At 41.0% G+C, this 25,815-nt stretch overlaps 1 protein-coding gene across 1 annotated transcript; it reads left to right on the forward strand.

Moving 5' to 3' along the window:
• Positions 1–3,801: 3,801 nt before the first annotated feature.
• Positions 3,802–14,401, forward strand: LOC130863064 (zinc finger protein 14-like). The gene is made up of 4 exons (XM_057752973.1): positions 3,802–4,050; positions 8,747–8,873; positions 9,072–9,132; positions 10,063–14,401. The coding sequence occupies exons 1-4, from the start codon at positions 4,048–4,050 to the stop codon at positions 12,059–12,061; spliced, it is 2,190 nt and encodes a 729-aa protein (XP_057608956.1). The 5' UTR covers positions 3,802–4,047; the 3' UTR covers positions 12,062–14,401.
• The last annotated feature ends 11,414 nt before the right edge of the window (positions 14,402–25,815 follow it).

A 25,815-nucleotide genomic window follows, 5' to 3' on the forward strand; every position in this document is an offset into this window, starting at 1 on the left:
AAAGTTCTTATTTGGAGTTCTGGCCAGAACATCATGAGTAGTTGTACCATGTCAGCAGCTGGTACCCAAAAACTGGTCTTATAACAGTGTTATCAGCATCATGATGTCACCTCAAACAGGTGGAGTTGTTGCTGTGGGGCCGCATTTTCCTCCTGGAAACATCAAAGATTACTTCAGGAAAAGTATCTGTAGGAAATCTATTGTTCATTATGGAAAACTTAAACATTATTCATATAGACATACATTCAATGAAGAATACAATATAGACAAAATAGACATGGAGAAAGTAAAATTTTTCCTAACATCTTCCTTCTGTTTGATACTAGATGGCCCCTGACATGAAACAGAAACTCTGAATGCTCCCTCCCCCTCCCATTTCCAGACTGCTGTCTCTCTTCCCGTCCCTCTTCTGAGAGGTACCTACTGCCCCTCTCCCTTCTCCCACCTTCTTCCCTCTTTCATCTTCTCCCCTTTCCCTTTCCCCTCCATAACCCACTAAATAAACTCTATACCCAAAAAGAAAAAAAATTAACATGTTAAAACATAAACCTCAAAGTGAGACTATTAAGATAAGGGGCTTTTTAGTACTGACAGTGTGATGATATCTCCAAATTCAGTAATAGAATTATTGCCTATATAATTCCTTCAGTCTCTTAGGAAGGGCGTTTTTGTCACTTTATACCATGTGAGGACATATGTACTGTCCATGAAATAAGCAGACAGAATTCAGAAGCTTAAGAATCATCTAAAGTTGTGTGGTTCATCTGGACAGTTTACAGAACTGCGAATAGTATTTTTTTTACTTTTATTATTTAGTTGTTGTTACTTTATTACAGCATCCTTTATATTCTAAGAGACAACATATGTTTGCCTTCTTCCAAGATACTAAAATGTTCATCAATATGTAAATGCATTGCTTCCTCCGCAACAAGATGATTGGCTTTATAAATTGTTAATAATTGTGTCAACCAACCCAATTTATAACAAAACAGAGTGATCTATAACAACAAAGTGAGATATTTTTTCACTTTCTCCAAAATATTTATTTGAAATGTACTGTGAGTAAGAGAAATGCTAAAACAGTATTGGTGCTCATTTTCCTCTCTGCATCAGATATGGATCAATGTACACAGTGTCCAGATAATCAGTATGCCAACTAGGAGCAAAAGAACTGTCTCCATAAAAGAGTGACATTTCTGGCTTATGGGAATGGCTCTAACTTGCAAGACCCTGTTCTTGTGGTGTTTAAGGAGCACTAAGACACCACTGCTGTGTTCTGTTCATCTCCCTATTGTTTTACTTTCTCTATTTCCTGATCTACACTGAACATCCCAGCATGGTCACCTGTATCCTTAGGGTCCTGTTTCTGAAGTCCTGTTTACTGTGATTCTTTTCACTGTGTTGGCCAAAACTATTACTGTAGGTGTGATTTCCCATCTCTCACGCAGGAAAGAAGATGAGGGACATGCTATGTCAAGAGCTCTGAAATGTATCGTTTCCTTCTGTGTGCTGATCCAACTTAGTACTTATGGTTAGGAACAGCTCCTCCTTTTCTGACACAAATGTACATTCTCAACATGGCCACATCTTTATTCTGTGCAACAACGGCTTAGTCACTGCCTTCTACAGAGTTCTCAGATACTTGGGCTCTCTGGCCCTAGGAAGTTTCTTCACTGTGGCTTTCTTTGCCAGAAACCTGCCTGACACCTTCAGTGAAACCTAGTTCCTGACCTTCATCATGCTGGTGTTCTGCAGCGTCTGGGCGACCTTCCTCCCTGTCTACCACATCACCAAGGGGAAGGTCGCAGTGACTGTGGAGGGTTCTCTATACTGCTGTCTAGTTCAGGACTGCTAGTGTGCATATCTTTCCCAAATGCCACATCCTTTTGCTAACATCAGGTAAAAATTCTCTTCAAAAGTTCAAAGTTTAAACACATTCATGAATTCTAATGGTTATTTTAAAAGTTAATTCATATGTGACCTTGCTACTGAAGTTGAAAACATCACTGGACTATTATTTTTAAAAAGGTTATAATTTACTATTCATTTCTGTTGGGCAAAAAAATATCTCAGGGCCTGTACCTCTAGGTCTATAGGATGGAGGAAAGCCTGGCTTGAGTTTAAAGGATAGTCTCAAAGCTACTGAGTGGAGATGAGGCAGCAAAATCTAGGTAGATGCCCTTCCAGCCAGAGGGAGGGCTTGACTGTCTCTCATTGGCTGGAGGTACCCACATCACACGATGTCCTGTGGCTGCAGATCTGATTGTCCTGAGTTGTGGGGCTACTGAACAGGCAGATAGCACATTCATCTTTCCCTGGGGAACAAGGCTAAGGAGGTCTGGCACATTTCCATGGAGAGATCACTCTCAGATCTTCTCTGATGGTATTTGTGTGATTGTCTAAAGGCTATTATTAATCTGATTGTCTGTGTTCACTCCTATCTTCTGTTGTCTGTCAGACTCATAAAGGATTAATATGGGCTAGTTAGATAATAAAAAGGGGGTTGATAAACAGGTAGGACGGGAACTATTTCACAGTAGTTGGGAGCATTTTTGAAGCGACCATCCGGTTACCAGAGTCTATAAATCCTACTGAACGAGCACAGAATACAAGAAAAAATGATGTCAGTTAAATTGTGCAGGTCATGGAGCAGCTATGAAATTTGTGTCGAAATGGGGACATGGTTGGAAAACTGACAGCTGGGAGAAAATTATTGTTAAAATAATCTCAGTTAATACATTTGCATTTTAGTATACTAGAGACCAAAACCTGGTGAAGACAAGTAACCCAGCTCTACCACTACTTGGCTTATGCCAAAAGGGCTCTATATCCTGGCCTACAGACACTTGCTCAACCATGTTCATTGTTGTCCTATTCATAATAGGTAGGAAGCAGAAACAACCAAATGCCTTTCAATTGCTGAGTAGATAATGAAAAGCACAACGGAAATTCTGCTCAGCCATAAAGAAAACAACATCGTGAAATCTGCAGTAAAATAATTGGAAGTAGAAAACAAACTGAGTGAGAACCCAGGGATGAAAAGGCCACATCTTTTATTTTATGCCTGCGGGTGTTTTATCTGCATGTACATCTGTACACCACATGTCTGCCTGGTGTCACAGAGGCCAGAAAAGGGTGTTAGAGCCCCTGGAACTGAAGTTTATACACTCTGTGGGTCCTAGGAAATGAGCCCGAGTCCTCTGGAAGACAGGTCAGTTTTTGTAATCTTTAAGCCATCTCTCCGGTGTTTATATTAAACCTCACACAGTCTTGCTTCATTTTGACTCAGCCTGAAATTCTTTTCTACAGCAAAGTGTGTGTGTGTGTGTGTGTGTGTGTGTGTGTGTGTGTGTGTGTGTGTGTGTTTCTGGCTTCACCTGAATGGAGATCTCTAAAAAGACCCCTTGAGCAGGTGGTAAACAGCTCTTGCTTCCCCCGAAAATCCATTGGTTCATTGAAGTAAAGGGTGCTGTCTGTAGGACACTAAGTCAGGGATTTCCTGTGCCCATTCATGACTTCATCTCCAGGAATCAACAAGCAAGACGGTCCACTGAGTACTAGCAGACGCCGATCTTCCTTTTTCTTTGCGTCATGAGAGCCGCAGGATTGCAGGTTGCTTCCCCTGAGGTAGCAGGAGCCGCTCTGCCTCCGGAGCTGTGGGATGGCCAACCTTGGCAGCGGTGGTGGCGGCCGGGGGCTGCCCCGCGAGCTGTCGGAGCAGGCGCAGCGGCGGGCGGGGCGGAAGTCCCTCACCCGCCATCTTCCTTTCTGGTGACGCCCTCTGCGCGGATCTGCCCTGACACAGAGGGAGTCAGGGTGGCTCGACCTCCGTAGCCATGTGACACCTCCCCGCAGGAACGGTTTTGAGGCCGAGGCACGCGCGGGTGCCGACTTGGTGTCCGATGTCCCGAGTGCCGGCGAGCCGGGCGGAAGTCCCTCTCCCGCCGTCGCGGGGCCCTCCCGTCAGCTGAGGGAGCCGGGGCGCCCGAGCCTCAGCGGCGGTGCGGGGCGAGCCGCTGTGTGGCCGCTGGAGGCCAGGGCGCAGGCATGGTGAGCAGCGGGCGGGCAGGACTGCGGACGCTCCCAGGGTGACGGCCCCCGGCTATCGGGGAGGGGGCCCGCGGGTGCTCGGCGTCCTGAGAAGCCCTGCGGGTCCTAGAAGCAGTGTCTGAAATCCATGAGTTTGCTCTACCCCACTCCCCATCCAAGTGGGCCTCAACGTCCCTAAATGTCTCGGTATTTACTGCTTGGCAGACTCGTTCATACACGTAGCTGGGACCGGAGTGGAAGAGGGAAATCGAGGCCCTCCATGACGCGGTGAACGTTTTTGCCTTAGAACTGCTTGTGGGCATTGATTTAAAGTAGGATGAAGGCGAGGTGGGACATGACTTTTATTTCAAGCGAGTATTGGCAATAGCGGGGAAGCCTCAGGTATAATGTGTGCAAGCATCTCGGGGGGGGGGGGTGATCATAAAAGGCGTATTGGTTTTTAGGGACGGACAATTTTTGAGACGACGGGACTGTAGCAACTTCAGCTCTGAAATCGAGTTTCCTCTGAGGTCAGACTCCCGGTTCTAGCTCACGATGAGGGTGAATAAGAAAGTGACGAGATTGGGAAAACCGAGAGAAACTTGGAAACATTACATTACAGAAGGATTTTGTAATTACTGATGAGGTTGTTTTGAAACAAAAGTGGGTCTCTGGGTAGTTTGTATCCTGCTGAGTAATAGGTTAAAAAATGGATAGATATTTTAAATGTCATCATCTAAGAACAGGAGAAATGGTCCTCAAGAAGGAGAAAGCACTGTGAGATGAACGGCCTGTAGTCGGTGCTGTTTCCCGGAAAAGGAATGGGAGGAAGGAAAATAACGTATGTGGAGATCCCCAAATGTCTTAGCCACTCAGAGTTTCTCTACTCAGTGTCTGGAGACCACAGAAGCTCAACGGGATCCCGAGCATAAAACGAAAGCTCTAGAGGACCTGAGCTCTTGCGTGTTCGATGCCTGTGGGCAGGTAGGGCACAGACATCTTTGTGGTACACGCGTACAGCGGGTAAAACTTGGACCACTCATGCTGTGCCTGTGTGGTGAGATGGCTTAACCTGAGTCTGGGTTCCCCTGTGAACTGTAAGTGAAACAGGCGAAGTTTATAGCATTTGAAGCTGTAAGCTCCCTTAGCGGGACTGTTGTGATATGCTTTGTTTTGTTGTTGTTTTTTGTTTTGTTTTTAATGTGTCCCGTAGGTTTTGTGTTTTCACTTTGGTTTAGTTCCAGGAATTTTGACTTCTTTCTTGATTTCCTGTTTAGCCTATTCACCCTTCAATAATGAGCTATTTAGTCTCTGAGTTTGGGTGCACACTAAAGATTTCCTTACTCTTGATTTTAAGTTTTTTTGCATCGTGGTCTGGTAGGATACATGAGGTTATTTCAGTCGTTCAAAATTTGTTGAGATTTGTTTTGTGCCCCAGGATATAGTCTATTTTGGGGAAGTTTCCATGGGCTGCTGAGTAGAATATATATTCATTGATAGTTGGGCAGAATATTCTATAGATATCTGTTACATTCATTCGATGTATAACTCTAACTCCTGATTCTGATGTTTCTATTTCTTGTCCATATAACCTGTCTATTGGAGACCGTGGGACATTAGCTACCTAATAGTATTGGATTAGTGTTAATCTATCTTTAATTCCAATAGTATGCTTTTTTGTATATATTTACTATATATGTATGAGTATCTTGCCAACGTGTATGCACCACATGCATGTCTGATGCCTGTGGAGGTCAGAAGAGGGCATTCCTTGAAACTGTAGGTCCCCTGCAACTAGAGTTATGGGTGACTGTGAGCCACCATGTGGGTTCTGAAACCAGCCTCTGGTATGCTTTTTATACAATTAGGAGCATCAAAGCCTTTGCATATGCTTAGGATTGTAATGTCATTTTGACTCATTGTTCCTTGTTAATCAGCTATGTGTGCTCTTTAGAAGCCTGCATCTTTCTTCACCAGACTGTAGTTTTCTCTTACCTAACTCCTACAAAGAGGATCGTCTCCCTCCACAAGTCAGAGTGCTTTGGGTTGGGGAATTCTGCTTCTCCTGCTTTGTTTTTCTCCATACTCCCTTAAGCCCACCAAGTTTGCTTTTTCTGGGCTATCACCTACAACCACTCACTTTGATCTGTTGCCTTGTTTTCATCCTGTACAAAATCAAACTGGGGCTAGCTATCCCTGCCCTCCTATCTTAAAGCCTAACCCAATATCCATAGGTTTAAATGTCTCCATCCATTTATTACAGTCTAAAACTCAAAACTGGACTGTGATCTCAAAATATTGAAGTTGTTTTTTCCTATTTCAGTGAATAGCTTGATTCCTGCTCATAAAGAGGGGAAATGTAATGCATGTTTCCAAAAGTCAGTTTTTCTTTTATTCTGTGTTAAAAAGATTGTGGTTAATACCGTTGTTGTTAAATGCCTGCTATTTGATAAACCAACTTTTTGTTTTCATTTGAGCCAGTTAAATACTGTTACTTTTTCCATGATCCATTTCTGTCTGTCTGTCTGTCTGTCTGTGTCTGTGTGTGTGTACATGTGTACATGCAGGTGCACTCTCGCACATACAGTTGTGTTTAGAAATCAGATGACAGTCTTTGTTGTTCACTACTGCATAGGCCAGGTTAGCTGGCCCACCAGCTTCCAGGGATTCTCCTGTCTCTACATACCATCTTGCCATAGGAGTTCTTAGAACTTTGACACTGAACTATTAGGTTCTTTGCTTTGATTTTATTATAACTATGCCTTGATTCTTCCTGTTTCCAGTAAGAAAATAAATTTAACTTAGTTTTGATTTCACAGGATTCCACGGTGAAATTATAAATATGCCTTACCATGTCTGGCTTTACTTGAGTTCTGGGAGTTCAAACTCAGGCTTATTTACACAGCAGGTGCTTTATATATTGAACCATCGCCTAGACCTTTCCACTATCTATTCTTTTTATTGTTGTTATTTTATATAACAGTTTCCCTTCCCTCCACTCCTTCTAGCCTCCCCCCACGTCTTCTCTCCCCCAGATCCATTTTCTCCTCCATCTCCCTTCAGGAAAGAGCAGGCCTTTCAGAGATATCAGCCAACACAACATAGCAAGATGAAATAAAACTAGGCACAAACTTTCATATCAAGGCTGTTTGAGGCAACCCAGTAGGAGAAAAGGAGTCCCCAAAATAAGCTCCCACTGTTATGAGTCCCACAAAAACACCAAGCTAACAACCATAACATTTATGCAGAATACCTAGCGCAGACCCATGCAGGCTCATGTGATTGCCACTGTGAGCCCTATGAGATCTGCTTAGTTGATTCTGTGGGTCATGTTCTCCTGGTGTCTTCACCCCTCTGGCTCCTGAAGTCTTTCCTTCCCCACCCAATTTCCGCCTAATGTTTGGCTGTAGGTCTCTGCATCTGTTCCCATCAGCTGGAGAGAAAGCCTCATGACAATTGGGCTAGGCCAATGATCTATTTTTAACCAGTTTGTTAATGTTATCTTGAATAATGGGATATGTTAATTATCTTTGCATTAGTATACAATGTACCTAAGAAAAGCAATTGAAGGTTTTTGTAATGATTAGTCTTCTTGTTGACATAATTTGGAATCACCTAGGAAACACACCCTGGGTACGTCCATGAAAGTGTTTGCAGAAAGGTAACTGAGGAGGGAATACGCACTCTGAATCTAGGTAGTACCTATCTTACTTTCTTTTTGTGTTGTTATGATAAGTGACAAATGCAATTTAAGACAGGAAAGGTTTAATTCACAGTTCAAAACATAATTCATCCTGATAGGGAAGCCAAGGGAGCAGGAACTTGAAGCAGCTGGTCATATTACATTGAAGTCAGAAGAAGAAAGTAATGAATGCATGCTAGTATTCAGCTCACCTTCCCCATTTTATACAGTCAAGACTCCCATGGCCAGGGGTTGGCCTCACCCACAATTAAAATGGATTATCTCACATCGGTAAGCATAATCAAGATAAATCTCTTCAGGTGTACCCAGATGCCCATCTGCCTGGTTATTCATCACTAACCATTACACATAACCATGGTCTGAGATGCCAGACAAATAAAAGAGGGGAAAGGAATAATTAAAATGTAAACCAACATTCCCTGCTCTGTTTCCTGTTCTTCCCTGATGTGGAGTCCATGCTGCATGATCCTGTCCCCAGTGTCCGCCTCCAACCCCACGATAGATGCTCTCAAGACATGATTCAAAATAAATCTTTCATGAATTACTATTTAGTCACATGATGAGAAAAGTAGCTTATACTTTTTAACAGGCTTATTTTATGACAAGGTTCAGATAATTCATTCTTGTCACTTAGCTGCATTGCTTTAGATCTATAATGAGGCAGAATATTTATGGCAACTAGTATTGGATGAGGCCACTCACCCTCATAATCTATTCTTAAAATATGTGATTTTAAAGCAGCTGCTTGTTAACTCATGTCTGCACTAGTAGTAGTATTGGGGAATGATAAAGGCTTGTACACCAGTAGAAAGTGTAATCTCCAGCAACATACTTGGTATTTTGTGATTGTTGTGCTTTACCAAGAATTCAAAGCTGATGTGAGAATTCTTGTGTCGGAGAGTACAGTTATGAATGTAAAAATAAGAATGTGATGGTCAGGATATGTATTGAACATTTAGATTTTCAATGTTGTGTGTCTCATCTTTTCTTCTGGAAATGTCTTGGCTACTTTAGGGCTCTGTGACCTTTGAAGATGTGGCTGTAAACTTCACTGTGGAGGAGTGGGCTTTACTAGATCCTTCCCAAAAGAAGCTGCACAGAGATGTGATGGAGGAAACCTTCAGGAACCTGGCTGCCATAGGTATGAATGAGGTCATACTCATTCTTTTACTTAGCCAATCAGATTATAAGTCTTGCTCAAAAATGTTGCTCCATCATTTGAAATATGGAAAGGGCAAATCTGGTGGCTATATCAGTCATGGTCATGTTATACGTAGAATCTAGTATTTTTTTTCCATTATAAGTAAATAAATCAGATTTCCCTGGGTCTGTATTCTAGGAAAAACACAAGAAGACCAGCACATAGACAATGACCACAGATATTCCAGAAGAAATCAAAGGTAACCCTGCCAGCTCATGATAACATGTCTCATAATCTGGAAATGGCCAGTAGTTTTTAAAATCAAGTCAGCTTCTTTGGCTAGTTCTCCTGATAGCTTCAAGGTGATGTAATCTAAAGCATTTATCTCCAAAAGTATGTATAGGACTAGAAGTATTTACAGTATTGCCGTGATGATGCAAGTAAGAGGTACTTTCTAATTGATTTGTACATACAAACTTTTGTCCAAACAACAAAGTTAATAAAAAATAGTGTTTGTACCTTCCTTGAAACTTTGAATATGGAGTATATATAAAATATAAAGAAATTTTATGTTTACTCTCAGAATGAACAATCTTCAAGATATATATGAAAAAAATTAGATAAAGAATAGTTTTTGCTTAAGCATTTTCCATAAAGAATAATCAAATACATTTACCTGTGATATAGAAGCAAATATGATCATTCATGCCCTCATTCCCAGCTATTAGGAGTCTGAAGGGGTGCCGAATTTGAAGGTAGCCCATGCATCATAGCAAGAAATTGACCTTAAAACTAAATAAGACCTAGACATTCATTGTTTCCAAAATAATTAGCCTATGAGAGGTATTAAGAAGCCCCATATGATTGGGCTAGGAAAATGACTCATCAGGTAAAGGTATTCACTACCAAGCCTGATGACCCAAGTTTAATCTCTGACACCTATATAATAGAAGAAGAGAATCAACTCTTACAAGCTGTCCTCTGACTTTCTTATGCACACCATAGCATGTGCACACACAAATAGTAAATAAATGTTAACACAAAAAAAAACCCTATATAAATACAGTGTCTTGATATTACCTGTCTCTACATTCTGTAGAATCTTCAGTCATATTCAGAAATTCTCAGGAATTCTGCTGATAGGGAATTTATAACTTTATTGGTATACTTTCCTTTTTTTAAAAAACAGAAATGAAGTTGAAGAAAGACTGTTGGAACATAACAAAGATAGTGAATGTGAAGAAATCTTCAGACAGATTCCCAACACCATTGTGAACAGGAAATTTTCTCATAGAACAATGATTTGTGAAAGTCATGTATATGAAGACAACATGCTCATTGGTCATTCATCTCTTAATATGTCTATGCCTCTTCAGACTACACACAAACCTCATCAATATGAGCTATGTGGAGAGAGACTCTTTAAGATTGGGGAATGTGAGAAAGCCTTCATTTATCCAGAAGGCTTTCTGAAGCGTGAAGACACTGACACTGAACAGAGCTCCTATGAATTTAACCAGTGTGAGAAAATCTTCAAAAGTAATGGTTGCATTCAAATACGTGTGAATAATGAAAATAGAGAAGAAATGTGTATGGATAAGCAGCATTATAATGCCTTTACTTATTCTGATTTTCTTCAGTATGTTGAAAAGATCCACACTGGAAAGAAACCCTATGTATGTAAACAATGTGGGAAAACCTTTTCTTTTTTGAGTAACATTAGAAGACATGAACGAACTCACACTGGAGAGAAGCCATACAAATGTAATATATGTGATAAAACCTTCACTTGTTTAACTAACTTTCAAGAACATGAAAGAACTCACACTGGAGAGAAACCCTATTTATGTACACAATGTGGGAAATCCTTTTCTTTTCTGAGTAACATTCGAAGACATGAACGTACTCATACTGGAGAGAAACCATACAGATGCAATCTATGTGGTAAGGCTTTCAGTTACTTGACTAACTTTCAAGACCATGAAAGAACTCACACTGGAGAAAAACCTTATGTGTGTACACAATGTGGGAAGGCTTTCACTTACTACTATTCTTTTCAGACACATAAACGATGTCACACTGGAGAGAAACCCTATGTCTGTAAGCAGTGTGGGAAAGCCTTCAGTTATTACAATTCTATTCAGACACATAAACGATGTCACACTGGAGAAAAGCCCTATGTATGCAAGCTGTGTGATAAAGCCTTCACTACTCTCAGTTCCCTTCGATATCACGAGAGGATTCACAGTGGTGAGAAGCCCCATGTATGTTTGCAATGTGGAAAAGGTTTCAATTCTTCGAGTACCCTTCGAATACATGAAAGGACTCACACTGGAGAGAAACCCTATAAATGTAAGCAGTGTGGGAAAGTCTTTAGTGTTGACAGTTCCCTTCGATACCATGAAAGGATTCATAGTGGGGAGAAACCCTATGTATGTAAGCAGTGTGGAAAAGCCTTCACTCGGCACACCTCCCTTCGATGCCATGAAAGGATTCACTGTGGGGAAAAACCCTATGTATGTAAGCAGTGTGGGAAAGGTTTTATTTCTTCCAGTAACTTCCGAAAACATGAATCAACTCATTCTGGGGAGAAACTCTGTGTATGTAAACAATGTGGTAAAGCCTTTACCGATCATAGTTCACTTCGAAGACATGAAAGAATTCACAGTGGGGAAAAACCCTATGTATGTAAGCATTGTGGAAAAGGTTTCTCTTCTTTGAGTGGTTGTCAAAGACATGAACAAATTCACACTGGTGAGAAACCCTATGTCTGTAAGAATTGTGGAAAAGCCTTCACAAATCCCAGTGCCCTTCGAAATCATGAAAGGATTCACAGTGGTGAAAAGCCCTATGTATGTGAGCAGTGTGGGAAGGGTTTTATTTCTTTTAGTAAGTTTAGAATACATGAACGAATTCATACTGGAGAGAAACCATATAAGTGTAAGCAATGTGTGAAAGCCTTTACTGGTCATAGTTCCCTTCGACGTCATGAAAGGATTCATAGTGGAGAGAAACCTTTTGTGTGTAAACAGTGTGGGAAATCCTTTTATACTTTAAGTGATTGTCAGAGACATGAACAAATTCACACTGGCAAGAAACCTTACATTTGCAAGCAATGTGGGAAAGCCTTTACTCGTTCCAGCTCCCTTAAAATACACGAGAAGACTCACACTAGAAGGAATTCCTAAGTGTAGAACATGGGAAATTATTCTTAACATGGCAATGCATAGAGCAGAGAACAAGTGTCATGTTGTCAGAAGGAATGCCTTTAGTCATGTTGGCTGTATTCACAGACATGCTAGTACATACTATAGTGAGAAATCTTAAATGGATGTGCAGATGTCTTCAGTTGGTGGACCTCTGAAAATTTACCCAGTATCCAAACTTGTATAACAAAGTTATCAACTATGAAACAGTTTTCAGGATTTTGTGAAAATTCCTTATGTAATAGAATTCATAATTTTTTAAAAATTCTTGTGAATAAGTTTGAGAAAGAATATTGCATTAATTGGTTAATAATTGAGAAAATAAGTCTCTGGAATGTTTACTTCTATTTCTTACTCTGTAAATAATTTTTCAGATGACTTCATCTCTAAGGTCTCTTTAAGCAGTGAGTCATGAATTTAAAAGGTAGATCTCTTTTTACCCAAGTCATGGAAATTTTCACATTGGATCCATATGTAACACGATGTGTTTCTAATATTGTTTAGAGTAATATTAATGAACTGTTGAAGTTTATTTGTAGAACTTCTTTCTCTATTGAGATCATGTAGCAGGTTCTTTGATGTTTTTTGTCTTGTTTTATTTTGTTGGGGTTTTAGGATTTTTTGTTTTTATTTTTTGGAACAAGGTTTCTCTGTGTAGCCCTAGCTGCCCTAGAACTCACCCTTTAGACCAGGCTGACATCTAACTCAGAGAGATCTACCTGCCTCTGCCTCCGCAATGCTGGTATTAAAGGCATGCACCACCATGCCTGGCTCTTTGATATTTATACTGTATCTTTTCTATTCTTTTCCTTATTTTGGCTCACAGTCCATTATGGCAGAGAAGTCATTAAGTGGAAGAGTGTCTATCATTGTGCATACAGAAGTAAATAGTGTGGATTATAAGGGATCAGTTGAAGATATAAGAAGGACACACATTCTCAGTGACCTGCTTCTGCCAGTTATGCCACACCTCTTCCATTTCCCCACTCCCAGTTGCTCTGGTAATCTAGTCGTTTCTGGAAATGACAGAGCATAATTGCGCTATTTTACTGTAGCATCTCAATGCAGTCCAGTTGTTTACTTCTCAGGTAATTTTACATTTTGTGTTTTATATTTTCATATGTGTTTTCTTGAAAACTTTGCACATTAGAGTTCTCAACTATTTTTTTGGTCAATTTACAGATTATCAAATCAAAAGATACCTGCAAATATCCTATCATAATCATATATTAGGTAGGATATATGCCAGTATTTTCCCTTACTGTCAAATTATTATCCTGTGCTTACAAGTAATGGCACCTTTATCCATATGTTAATTTTATTTCAGACTTGTGTTGTAACTTTTACTTTGTCTTTTGTACTTTACTCATACCAAAAGACACATGCTGGATTAAGTGCCTTTTTACCAGAGACTACAGGGTCCTTACCTTTTGTGAACTAATATGTAATTTGTCCATAAACCATAAGTGATCATGTGTTTTCTCATTAAAATCACTTTTCTTTTTAACTGTTTGTTTTTCGAGACAGTACCTTACTCTGAACCCAGGTTGACCTGTAATTCACTATTTTAAGGATAATACACCTGAGTCATGCAATGCTTAAAAGTTAGTCTTAAATTTCTGAAGGATTTGTTTGTTTTAGAGGACTCTCTTGATACTAAACATAAAATTTCCCCCCATACTGCATTTCTACTAGACATGTATACACATGCCTGGCTGCACTGTAGGTGTGAATACGGTTATGTCTTTGGTAGTTAGTATTTCTTACCAGGAAGGAGGCAGTGATGGAATAAAAGGAAACCTAAGCCATTAGGACTCAGTACAGTTAATAAGGGTAGGTGCGGTTCCTTTATGTGTTTTAAAAATACAGTTTCTCCAAGTTTAAAGACTTGTGCAGGATTTTTTGTTGTTTTGTTCATTTGAATCACTTAGGGACATCTACGTCTGGATCTGTGTGACATCTATAAGATTTGGCCTTGCTGTGAGTGTGAAACCAACTTCAATCTCCTAGACCCCTGCTTTGTGGGGTTTTCTTTTGTTTTAACTTACTGTTTATTGTTTAGGCATAGTATTTTGTAGAAAACATTGTTCTTCAGTAAATACAATTGTTCTACTTTGGTGGTATGTTTCCAAAAATCCAAGCTTAAATAAGTGTATTATAGGTTGAAAATGCATTTGATACATGTTACTAAACTTCAAAGCTGAGTCTAGCGTCCGTATGTTCAGAACATTTTTATTAGTCTATAGTTGAACAAAATCACCTAAAACAATAGTTTTATAATATATCGAATATATCATAGTTCACCAAATTCTGTAGACTGTATGGAACAACATCCATTTCTGTGCTTCTGAACTGGTGCTGACTTACTGTGCTACTTGCTACTACACACTTAGCATCATCAGAAACTATTCTTTTTTAAAAATTATTTATTTATTTATTTATTTATTTATTTATTTATTTATTTATTATGTATACAATATTCTGTCTGTGTGCTTGTCTGCAGGCCAGAAGAGGGCACCAGACCTCTTTACAGATGGTTGTGAGCCACCATGTGGTTGCCGGGAATTGAATTCAGAACCTCCAACAAGGCCATACCTCCTAATCCTTTCACAGTTCCACTCCCTGGTGACTAAGCATTCAAAAATATGAGCCTATGTGGGCCATTCTTATTCAGACCACACAGTAACTGGCAGACAAGAAGCTACTGACAGGAAATAAGTGGATATAATCTTCAAATGCAGGTCTGTTCCTAGTGATGTGCTTCCTCCAACCCATCCCTACTTTCAGAAAGCTCTACATCCTCAAACGAGCATCACAGAGTAGGTGCTGAAAGAAAAACAGACTAAGGGACTGTGCAGGTTCAAGCCACAGACTCAGGTGGGCAATATGTTTATGAAAGTTGTAAGAACAAGACAGGGACGAGTGTCTTACCCTCATTTGGTTGCTGAGTATGCGTTTCCTGTCATTTTCAAGTATTCTAATATACCATCACATAACTAGAAATATACAAAACCACGCTGATCTTATCTAATCATTTATGTATATATTCACATTAAAAATTAAACTGCTACAAATGCTGTCATAGTTTATGAGAAAAATGGGCTGTGAACCTTGGAATGTTTTCCAATGGGAAGAAGAACTGTTAAGGACCATGAATGATGACAGGTATCAGGGAATCTGGAAAGTCATTGTCATAAAGTCACAAAGGTGTCCTCATTATCACATTTCCTTACTCAGTAGCTCCTCAGCCCTGTGTCAAGGGGTGAAACGTGGATGTGAACACTGAGGCACTCATTACAGGCTACTACACTACTCACTTGTAAAAGTAAACCTGCTGTCCTGGTCTGTCACCTGGGTACCCTGGCCCTTTAAGAGACAAGCCTGGCCCACTCCCAATCTCCCTCCTCTCCAGCTCTCCTCTCTCTGTCCGCCCTTCTGGAGAGGCAGCTTCAGCCTCTCTCCCTTCCCTTTGTTTCTCTTTCTTCTCTTCTGTCCCCTTCTCCCCCTTCCTCCATAACTACTTACTCATACTGTTCCCAATACCCACTAAATAAACTCTATACCCAAGCTCTCTCTACATGGCATATCTGTCTGTCTCCCGCCTGCCATGGCCTCAGGTCACCCAGCCTTGGGTCACCCACAGTGCAGCCTTGTGAGAGTGACTGCTATTGTTTTATATGTATATGCATATTGTTTTTATGTATATAGCGTAGGATTTATGCCATGCTAATTGTTTTATTTCCTATGCTATGTAAGTTTATGTTTCCATTTGGGATTATGGAACCTAAGGTCTCTAATTATTTCTTAGTACTGTCAGGTTTATGTTTCCTGTGATTAGGGGACTTGAAACATACAATGTATGTCATTCTGCTACTGTATACAATATACAATTACTGGTGCTGATTTATTTTAATAGCATGCAGGATTCAGAAAATTTCTCATTACCTCTCACTAGTACCCAATTATCATTTAAAAAAAAAAAACAGCTGAAAAGAGCAACATGAAAGAGAAGTGACTAGACCATCTGGAAGTCCCAATTTCTCAGAACCTCAATTTATTCACAAATTCATAAGGAAAATCCGTGTCTCAAATTTAGAATTGTGTTCATTGCCTTGTCTTATTTGCAGAATAACTTGGAATAGAGGGCAGAGAGCTGAATCCAGAGACTCCAAGTTGGGGGTCCACACTAAGCGTGAAAGGGAGAGCAATGGCATTCCTTTTAGAGGTTTCTGGGCAGCTGTCCTCCCCTGCACATGGCCTCCAGCTGCTCGGAACAGTCAGAAATGCTACAGAGCCCCAGAAAACAGGAGATCCACATTTGAGTTTGATGTCTTCTCTGAGGTGGTCACCCTGGCTTCAGGCCACTATTTTCTGAAGCAACTTTAGGTTGTGCAATGGGTGAAGTCATGCTTTACCTTCAGTAGATTAGTGGGGTCTGTGGGCTGGGTGTATAGCTCAACAATAGTGTCCCTAATTAGCATGGTCAGGAACCTGCATTCAATTTTAGGAAATGAGGGTAAACAATCTGAAATGATGTTTATAGAGGTCCTTAGGCATTTGGAGTTTATGAATTTGATAGCCTGCTTAGGGAAAAACCAGGAAGTGTGGTGAGGTGAAGCTTCTCTCAGGAAGGACAGAAATTTCCACATTGGGAAGCAGGAACGGTGTGCCATTGCAAGGTCCCAAGCACCCCAAAATGGCAGTGCCACTGAGAGTGCCCTAAATGACAGTCTGGGTTCAGCTCAAGCTTACACTCAACCTTCTCAGAAACTGGTTCCCCTTAGCTAGTCTACTCTCCTAGCTCTTCTTGCCCCTAAATTTCCAGGCTATTTAGCTTGCACACCTCTCTGCCTACTGCTAGTCTTTGCAGAGACTTTCCCCAGCTCTTTTGCTAGCCTCTCTGTTCCCAAGAGGTAGCCTGGCAGCTTTTGACTCCCCCAAATACCTCGGCCTGGTTCAGTGTTTCACTGTGCCCTGTAGAAGGAGCTGCGGGCCTCTTTCCACTGCCCAGCTCCCAGCCACTGGCTAGCTTTACCCAAAATAATTACATGGAATCTGTATTCATTTAACCACTGCCTGGCCCATTAGTTCCAGCCTCTTATTGGCTAACTCTCACATCTTGATTAACCCATTTCTGTTACTGTGTGTAGAACCACGAGGTGGTGGCTTACTGGGAAGATTCTAACCTGTGTCCATCTCGGAGAGGAGAGCTATGGCGTCTGCCTCATTGCCTTCTTCCCAGCATTCTGTTCTGTCTACTCCACCCACCTATGTTCTGACCTATCAGGCCAAGCAGTTTATTAATTAACCAATGAAAGCAACACATAGAAAGAAGACCCACCTACATCATTTCCCCTTTTTCTGTTTAAACAAAAAGGAAGGATTTAACTATAACGTAGTAAAATTACATGTAACAAAACAGTTATCAAGCAAGAATTATAGTTACAATATTTATTTATATCTATTTTATCTTTTATCATAACAATGGAAAACTACAACTATCTATCCATTCTACAACTCCATCAAAGACTCCAGGAGGATATAATATTACCTAAGTAAACAAGAGGTAAGCAACTTCCAAAACTCTAGAAATGACAGAGACATCTCACTATCTGGACAGTCACACAAAGTTCTTTTGTACCATTGGGGCATTCATCTTCAGCCTACAGGCCCATAGTTTCCAGCAGACATTTCCATGAAGCAGGAAATTTCAAAGACAGTTCAGTCACTATCTGCTGTGTCCTGCAGAATATCTCACAGACTCTTTTATGAGTCAGGAACCCCAAAGGATCATCTCACCTTTAGGCAAGTTCAGCAGTCCTCTCCCTGTGGGTTCTTTGTGTCCAGTTTATGCAACAGTCCAGGCAAGAGCATTTCTTGCCCAAATGGCTAACCAACTCCATAAGGAGCATCTTCGATGACCATCTTCCTCTTGAAGTAGATTGGTGCTGCCAGGAGCAGATGTGTCTCATTGTCATGAAAAGCCCTAAGTTATTAAAACATTAAATGCCACATTCTGTAGTCTTTGAAAGATATGAAGAATGTCTATCTAACTGAAATATATCTCTATATATCCAGAAAATCTAACTAACATGACTACAAGCTTTACTATTATCGATGATCATCCATTAGCAACCTATATTTCCTAATTATACATTACATTTTTAATGAACTACACAATCACAATACCTTAATCAATATCAGAAATACATATACATATAACAAGATTGACCTTAAATTTATATCAATAAACCAAGATTTATACCAATGCAAATTATTCATATCTATATCATATCCCCCTTTAAATGTAAAAGAACATTTATAAACAATATTTGGGAATATGGGCACAGTTATTTCTCTCCAAACTGCTTCCTGCTATATGGGGGCGCTGTTATTCAGGTCTTTCATGATGTAACCTGTATGCCAGGTTCATCTCAGTCAGCAGTTGAGTGAAGTAATTTTTTTGAAGGTGTTCACAGCAACCTTTCAGGAGGGCGTGGTCCATCATACCATATTGGGATAGAAGCAATCCACAGGGTCTCATCCTCTGTGAAAACAAAAGAAGAACTTTTTCAAAGCATCATAACCTTAGATCCAAATTTTGAAGTCAAGGTATTTCCAAAATATCTATCTTGGATTAGTTCAGCAGCATTTATAAACAAATATCTTTTAGCAGCTATTGCTCCTTCCTCAGCATTCAAACAATTCAAAGAGAGCATAATAGCATACAGTATCAAGATTCCCTGTGTATTTTCCATCTTTGTGTGGCTTTATTTTAACTTCTATTTGGTTTATTTTTACTTTTATTTTTTGAGACAGGTTCTCTGTATATCTTTGTCCTGGAATAACTCTGTAGACCAGACTGTCCTTGAACTCACAGAGGTCCCTCTGTCTCTGCTTCCTCAGTGCTGGAATTAAAGGTGTATGCTATCACACCTTGAACTCACAGAGATCTGTCTGTCTCTACCTCCCAGGCATTGGGATTAAAGGCAGATGCTACCACACCTTGAAGCCTCAGAGGTCAATTTACCTCTGCCTCCCAAGTATTGGGATTAAAGATGTGTACCACCACATCCAACTACTCTTTTTCTTTACTTTAAGAACTTTAAGCTTTTTTTCAAGCCTGCATATATTTTTGAACACGCTGTAAACCATTTGGAGGTTTTTTTTTTTTTTAAATCTCTCTTTACTGTATATCTCTCTTTTTCTGACTACATGAGTCTTTAAGGAGAGGGTTAAAGCCGTGGCTTTGATGGCTGGATCCAGCCCATTCCTTGGCTTTCTAGCCTCATGGCAGAGGTACCAGCTGTAGCCATTTTTATTGCCACAACTCTATGGCGTTTCAAGGTCCCTGCCAGCAAGCAAGCTGTAGCATTCTGCTTACAGACCACACTCAGTCGGACTGCCTGCCTGAAAGAGTCAGAGTTTGCCCTGGCAGGACAACCCAGAAAGCTGGCATTTTAAAACAGTGCAGCTTTTTTCCTGCTATGGCTGAAAACCGAAAAGCATGTGTTCAGCTTTTCATCAACACCATTTAAGTGTTTCGTGGCAGGACCTCTTAAAAGAGCTGCAGGGTTTTGCAGCTAAAGCTGAGTCAGGAAGCCTCTCTTAGATGACAGTGCTTGCTTGCCTCTAGCAAGCAGAGCAAACCCGAGAAATTGCTACCAAGAAAACATGCTTTACTCTATTCTTTCCCAAGATTTCTCAGGCTTTCTGTGGATTCAGTTTCCACATCTGGGCACCATTTGTAGAAGGAGCTGTGGGCTGCTTCCCGCTGCCTGGCCCCCAGTCACCGACTAGCTTTACTCAAAATAATTACATGGAAACTGTATTCATTTAAACACTGCCTGGCCCATTAGTTCCAGCCTCTTATTGGCTAACTCTCACATCTTGATTAACCCATTTCTGTTACTGTGTGTAGCACCATGAGATGGTGGCTTATCGGGAAGATTCTAACCTGTGTCCATCTTGGAGAGGAGAGCTATGGCGTCTGCCTCATTGCCTTCTTCCCAGCATTCTGTTCTGCCTATTCCACCCACCTATGTTCTGACCTATCAGGGCAAGCAATTTCTTTATTAATTAACCAATGAAAGCAACACATGGAAAGAAGACCCACCTACATCAGTGCCCTTGCTTACAGCTGTGATGGCCTCCAAGTTATGGCCTTCCTAGTGACTCCAGGGCTTCCTTTTAGTTGTGTTACCTCTCGGGCTTGGAAAGCAAGATTATTAGAGCTGAAAGCAAGATTGTTAACCAAGGAGACAGCTGAGCAAGTTTTCATCCAGCTTCCTTGTGAGTGTTCCATTCTCCATCATTATCAAGGCCATTGAATCTAATTACTCCAGAGTGTTTGACATAGAAACAACATTCTTTTCCCAGTTGAAAAGGTCCAAACCTCTTAGTATCAATATAAAAATTTATGACTCAGTTTATCCAAATAGCTTAAACCCAACAAAGTTAGCAAAGATAAGGAGGCTAAACATACATTTTTAATGTATGTTTGAATACACCTTGAACAAGGAAATATATTTTAAAACCATTAGGTAATATTTTAATGTTTTTACATTTTAATATAGTTTTTCATGTTATAGTGATCCTCCCACTACAGAATTTTCCCTGTTGTTATTTTACAACTGCAGTTTTGCCTATGTTGTGAGTCTCAATTCAAACATCTGACATGCAGGGGGTCCCAGACTACTCCTGTACAACCTCTAGAAGGTTGAGATTCATAGGCTTGGATGCTGTTCCAAGCCCTCTATCAAACTGCTTAGGTCATTGTCTTCTGCATCACAAGAAATGAACATTTCTGCTTCTGGTTAGCTTTTGGTGATTATGGCTCTGACCCTAATTTTTAGCCTTTTATTTGAAGTTTAAATATTAACAATATAAAACATTTTATAGCACAGATGTCTCACCGCCTTATAAATTTATTTTAAATTTTTTTTCTAAAAAATTAAAATCTCTTAAATGTCTTCCTGCTATATCAAGAATATCAAAAAATAGGGTAGTCAGGATAGCTTAGCTGGTAAAGGCACCTGCTGCCAAGCCCAATGTCCTGAGTTCAATCCCTGAGACCCACATGAGGAAGAAGGGTACCAACTCCTATGAGTGACCTATGATCTCAACATGTGTACTGTGTGCCCCACCCCCATAAAAACAAAATAAAATGTAAATATTCGAAAAAAGAATATCAAAAATAAAGTATTTCTTTGGTCCCACATTCAACAGCATATACATAAGCTGTCTTTTAGATCTCAGCCTGCTCCATTTAACTGTAGCTGGTACTTCTGGTGACTAACACCTGGCACTGGCATTTCTAAAACTATTAATGAAATTACCTGGTGAGAGTGAGAAGGAAACACGAAACACACAACAAAACAGCTTAGGAATTTATTAGAGGGGGTATGACAGGCCTGGGGAGGTCAGTGTGCACAGAGTGGGGAGGGGCACATCCAACTTTTAAAAGCTGCCCAGCACATGCTCACAGGGGCTTGATGTGGCTACGACATGCACAGATGACGGGGCTCACACATGTGTGCAAGGGCTTAGCTGAGTCATACGTGGATGAGGCAACCAAACCGCACGTGGGTCATGCAGGGCCCTTTAACATCCCCAGGGCCATTAGGCACTTCTGCCTGAAGGCTTGTTGGCATGTGTATGGCCCAAGAACCCGGAATTGTCAGCCTTATTGTGGCTGAAATCATGACATTCCACCCTGTTGTTTATTATAAAAATCTGGGAAGTTTGGGGTCTTTAATGGGTGGCAATGGGGCATCATAAGGTCTCTTGTGACTGCTTCCTGCTGATTTTGTGGGTGTCAGAGAGTTGAGATGCTTGACCATGTCCTGGAGTGGCTGATTATTGTGTTTTTTCCGGGTTCTGTGGAACTGGCTGGCTGGCAGCTTGGATCTTACAAGATCCTGGAAAGGTAGAAAATTATGTCTGGAAAAAAATTTAGATCCTGGTGATTGAGGAAGGAGAGTCCCAAGACTTAAGATAGAGGTAGAGGAGAGAATTTCCCAGGGGTTCTTAAGACCAGGAATAATAAGGGAAGAATTGAAGGATACTTATTCTGGGTGAGTCTGGTCCATTTAGTTAGGTCCAGTTGGCTCCCTGGAGATTATGAAAAAATGTTTGAAAAGAAATAAGTTTTAGACATATTAAAAGCTTATGATTACAATGGTATAGTGTTGGAATAGAAGACAGTGGTGAGAAGAGAGGAAAAGAAGGGGGAATTATTATAAAGGGGAATTATTAGACCCTTCAATGTTTTACCTGAAGCAAATCTTAAGACACTTGTTCTATTTAGCATCATGGTGTTACCTTAACATCCAGGAGACTGCTACAGTCAGTGATAAACCTGTCATGTTAAAGTCTGTTTTGTGAATTTTTGGAGTTTGGGGCTGTGAATGTCCCCACACTCATTATTGTTTCATACCATCTGGTCTTTTGGCAATCCTTGTACCTCTGGCTCTATGTTTAATGGTGGTCCCTGTAATAAAAGCTGAGTGGTTAACTGGAAATTTAAGCATGACATTGGAGATAAAGAGAAGTTGGCTAAGTGGATAGGAGAAAGAGGGATAGTATATAAAATTTTTGGCACAGGAGAGTTGAGTACAATGATGAATAAAAGATGAAACTTTTATTTTTCTGGAACTGTAAAAAGAGTGGCTAATCTTGGTGTCCTCTGAAACTTAAGGGAGCAGGGCCCTGCTTGAGTTACTGTATGTAAGGGAGTATCTTGAGTTGGAAGAGTAAAAGGTTTAAGGTGGAACAGGTGAATCCAATGAGAGAGTTCCTCGAGCTTGGCAGTTGTGGGAGTTACAAGAATTACTATAAAGGGGCCCTGCCGTTTAGGGGAAAGAAGTGAGGGGCATTGGTCTGGGGGAGAGAATAGTACCTGATACCCTATTTTAATCAGCAATGGGCATGAATTGGCACATAGTTGGGGAAATGAGTAGTTAAGTACTCGGTAAAATCCCATAATAGGGAGATAACATGGAATACCAGCAGAGTAAGCAAGAGATCAGCAAGGGGAAGAGGTTTGGAGTGAGAAGCCAGGGGGTAAAACCGGTCACCTATATAAGAGTTCAAAGGGTGGGATGGAAAGGGGGCTTTTGGGAAGAGCCCTAAGCCTAAGAAGGGTCAGAGGCAAAAGTTTTACCCAGTCAAGGTAAAACTCCTATGACATCTTAACAAGAACATTTTTAAAGGAGTGGTTAGTTTGTTCTACCTTCCCTAAGACTGAGGATGGTATGGGATATGAAAATGCCAGGAAATGTTAAGAGCCTTATATAAAGTTTGAGAGATCTGGGAGGTAAACTCTAGGCTATTATCTAGCTGAAGAGAGGTTGAGATTACAAACCAGGGGATAATTTCTCAGAGAAGAACATCAGAAACTGTCTGGACCCTCTTAACAGAGACGTTTTGGGGTGCCCCAAAATTGGGGGTCCACCTGAGAGGTTGGTAGAGGAAAAGACACATTGGGGCTGGGAGGTTGGGAGGCTAGAAGGAGGAGAAGGGGAGCTGTTGGTAAGTCTGAGGTAAGGTGATTGGAAGGAGCAAAAAAATGGAAGCTCCTACTTTTGTTAAAAAAAAAAAAAACTCTTCCCATAAGAGGTACTGGGCAGGTGTCAGCATGAATAAAAATGAATGAGTGAGATAAATACCCTTAAAAACACAGTTAAGTGGTAGGGTCGGCTGAGGTAGATAAAACTGTCCCCCTACCCTGACAATAGGGAAACTAGGAGGGGTGTGCCCCCAAAATTCCCTCAGTACCAAGTATGTGGCTCTGGTGTCCAAGAAAAAGAAGATAGACCATCCTGATACCATGATGTTTACCCATGGCTCCCTGTTACAGATGATGGTTGTGGTCAGGTCAAAGGAGCCCGGGAAGCCTTACTCATCCATGACCAGACCTAGAAGGTCTGTTGGACCCTGGAGTCCAGTCACCTAGGAGGAGTCACTCCAAGAGACTATCTCTCATACCACAGTTGATGTAAAATCATGAGGATTTTATTAATTCTGTTGCAACAGGGTCTTTCAGCATTCAAGAAGCCAGAAAGACCCCAAATAGCTGGTACAGGTTACTTTTAAAGCAAAAAACCACAGAAACAATGGGGGAGGTTTGGGGGTTGTTCTTTAACTATTATGATTGGCTTATTCAAAGGGCAATTACCAGTAATTGGCTGGAGAATGGTGAGGTAAGATCAGGTGAGGTAAGAGGAAACATCTGAGGGTCACTTTGCCCCCTTCCCAGGGACTGAGTCAAAACATCAGGAACTGAGTCAACACCTAAGGATTATCTTGCCCCTATTCTAATAACTGAGTTCTATTTGGAGAACATTCACAAGGACTCAGGAAGATGGAAAGTTCCCAACATTTCAGTACTTGAGTGGGTAAATGTTAGATTCCTGGTTCCCAGGGAAGGGGGGAAAGCACTAAGGCTGAGAGGCCTCGGAGTTGTCTTAAAGTTCTACAGGTCAACTTGGGAATTTTCTGGGTTTGATGTCTCCATACCACAATGAGCACAAGGACAATTGACTACCCAATGTCCTTCCCTATGGCATCTTGGACAAGGTCTCATGGGACCAAGATGAGGATTAGGGCATGCTCTGACCCAGTAACCAGTTCTACCACATTTGAAACATGAGCCTTGTGGTTCTCAAGCCCCAGGGGGCAAAGGAGCAGCATTGACTGCATGGATCAGTTGGTCTGTTGCCTCGTTGGTGGGAGGGCTGTAGCTAGCACATAACAGTGATAATTGTGGGTTTTGTCATTCCTCGCATGGTACACCTTAAAAGCCAAGTCTAAGACTTCTGCCTGCGGGGTCAAGAGGCCTTTCTCCAAACATCTAAGTTTAGCCTTAATGTCAGGGTAGTACTGAGGGAAAAAATGAATCATGAGTAACTGTCTACCTTCCATAGTTTCTAGATCTAAGTTAGTATGTTGTAACAGGGCTTTAGTGAGGCATTCCAAAAATGCAGGATTTTCTTTCATATCTTAAATGACCTCTGAGAGCTTATTATAGCTTACTAGCTTGAGGGCAGCCTTACAGAGACTTGCCAGAAGCCAAGTTCAAAACCTGTCCCTCATTAAAATTCTACCTGGGGTGTTATAATCCCAGTGTGGTTTCTGTTTGGGGACTGCCTCTGTCCCCGGGGGTGTGTTACACATCTTTGGTGAACCTAGTCTACTTGTAGTCTGGTCTGCTCCCAAACTCACCTGCACTGTTCAGGAAGTAGGTTATTAGATAGGATCATATAGATATCATGAAAGGTGAGATTATAAGACCGGGTAATATATTGGAATTGCTTTATGAAAGAGGTAGAATTAGACATATAGGACCCCAGTTTTTGTTCTATATGGGAGAGTTCTGAGAGGGAGAGAGGAATGTGTACTATAATCAATCGATCTATGTCAGACACCTCTTGCAATGGGAAAACTGCAACTGACTTAGCTTGGTCACAGTTGGATTCCATAGCAGCACATGAACGTGTGAGAGGAGGGGTAAAGGTGGGTGCCAAAGCAGGGTGACTGCTGCAGCCAGGCACTGGAGAAGAAGAGTGATCCAGCAGGGCTGGTGGAGTAGAAGAGTGAGCAGAGGGAGGTGGTAAGGCAGCAGGAAGTAAAGAAGCAGAGTATGTGTCTATTGAGGTTGGGAAGGTGTGCTTCCTTAGCAGGGACCAGAGCAGTAGCTGGAGGAATGGGAGTAGGGGCTGGAGGGATGGTGGTAG

This window comes from Chionomys nivalis, chromosome 20 (assembly GCF_950005125.1).
Source record: "Chionomys nivalis chromosome 20, mChiNiv1.1, whole genome shotgun sequence".
Classification (NCBI taxonomy): Eukaryota; Metazoa; Chordata; class Mammalia; order Rodentia; family Cricetidae; genus Chionomys; species Chionomys nivalis.

Excerpts from the sequence above, each read along its gene's own strand:
- LOC130863064 (XM_057752973.1), top strand. Across the intron at positions 8,874-9,071 it reads CAGGAACCTGGCTGCCATAG|GAAAAACACAAGAAGACCAG; the intron begins GTATGAATGAGG and ends TCTGTATTCTAG. Across the intron at positions 9,133-10,062 it reads TATTCCAGAAGAAATCAAAG|AAATGAAGTTGAAGAAAGAC; the intron begins GTAACCCTGCCA and ends TTTAAAAAACAG.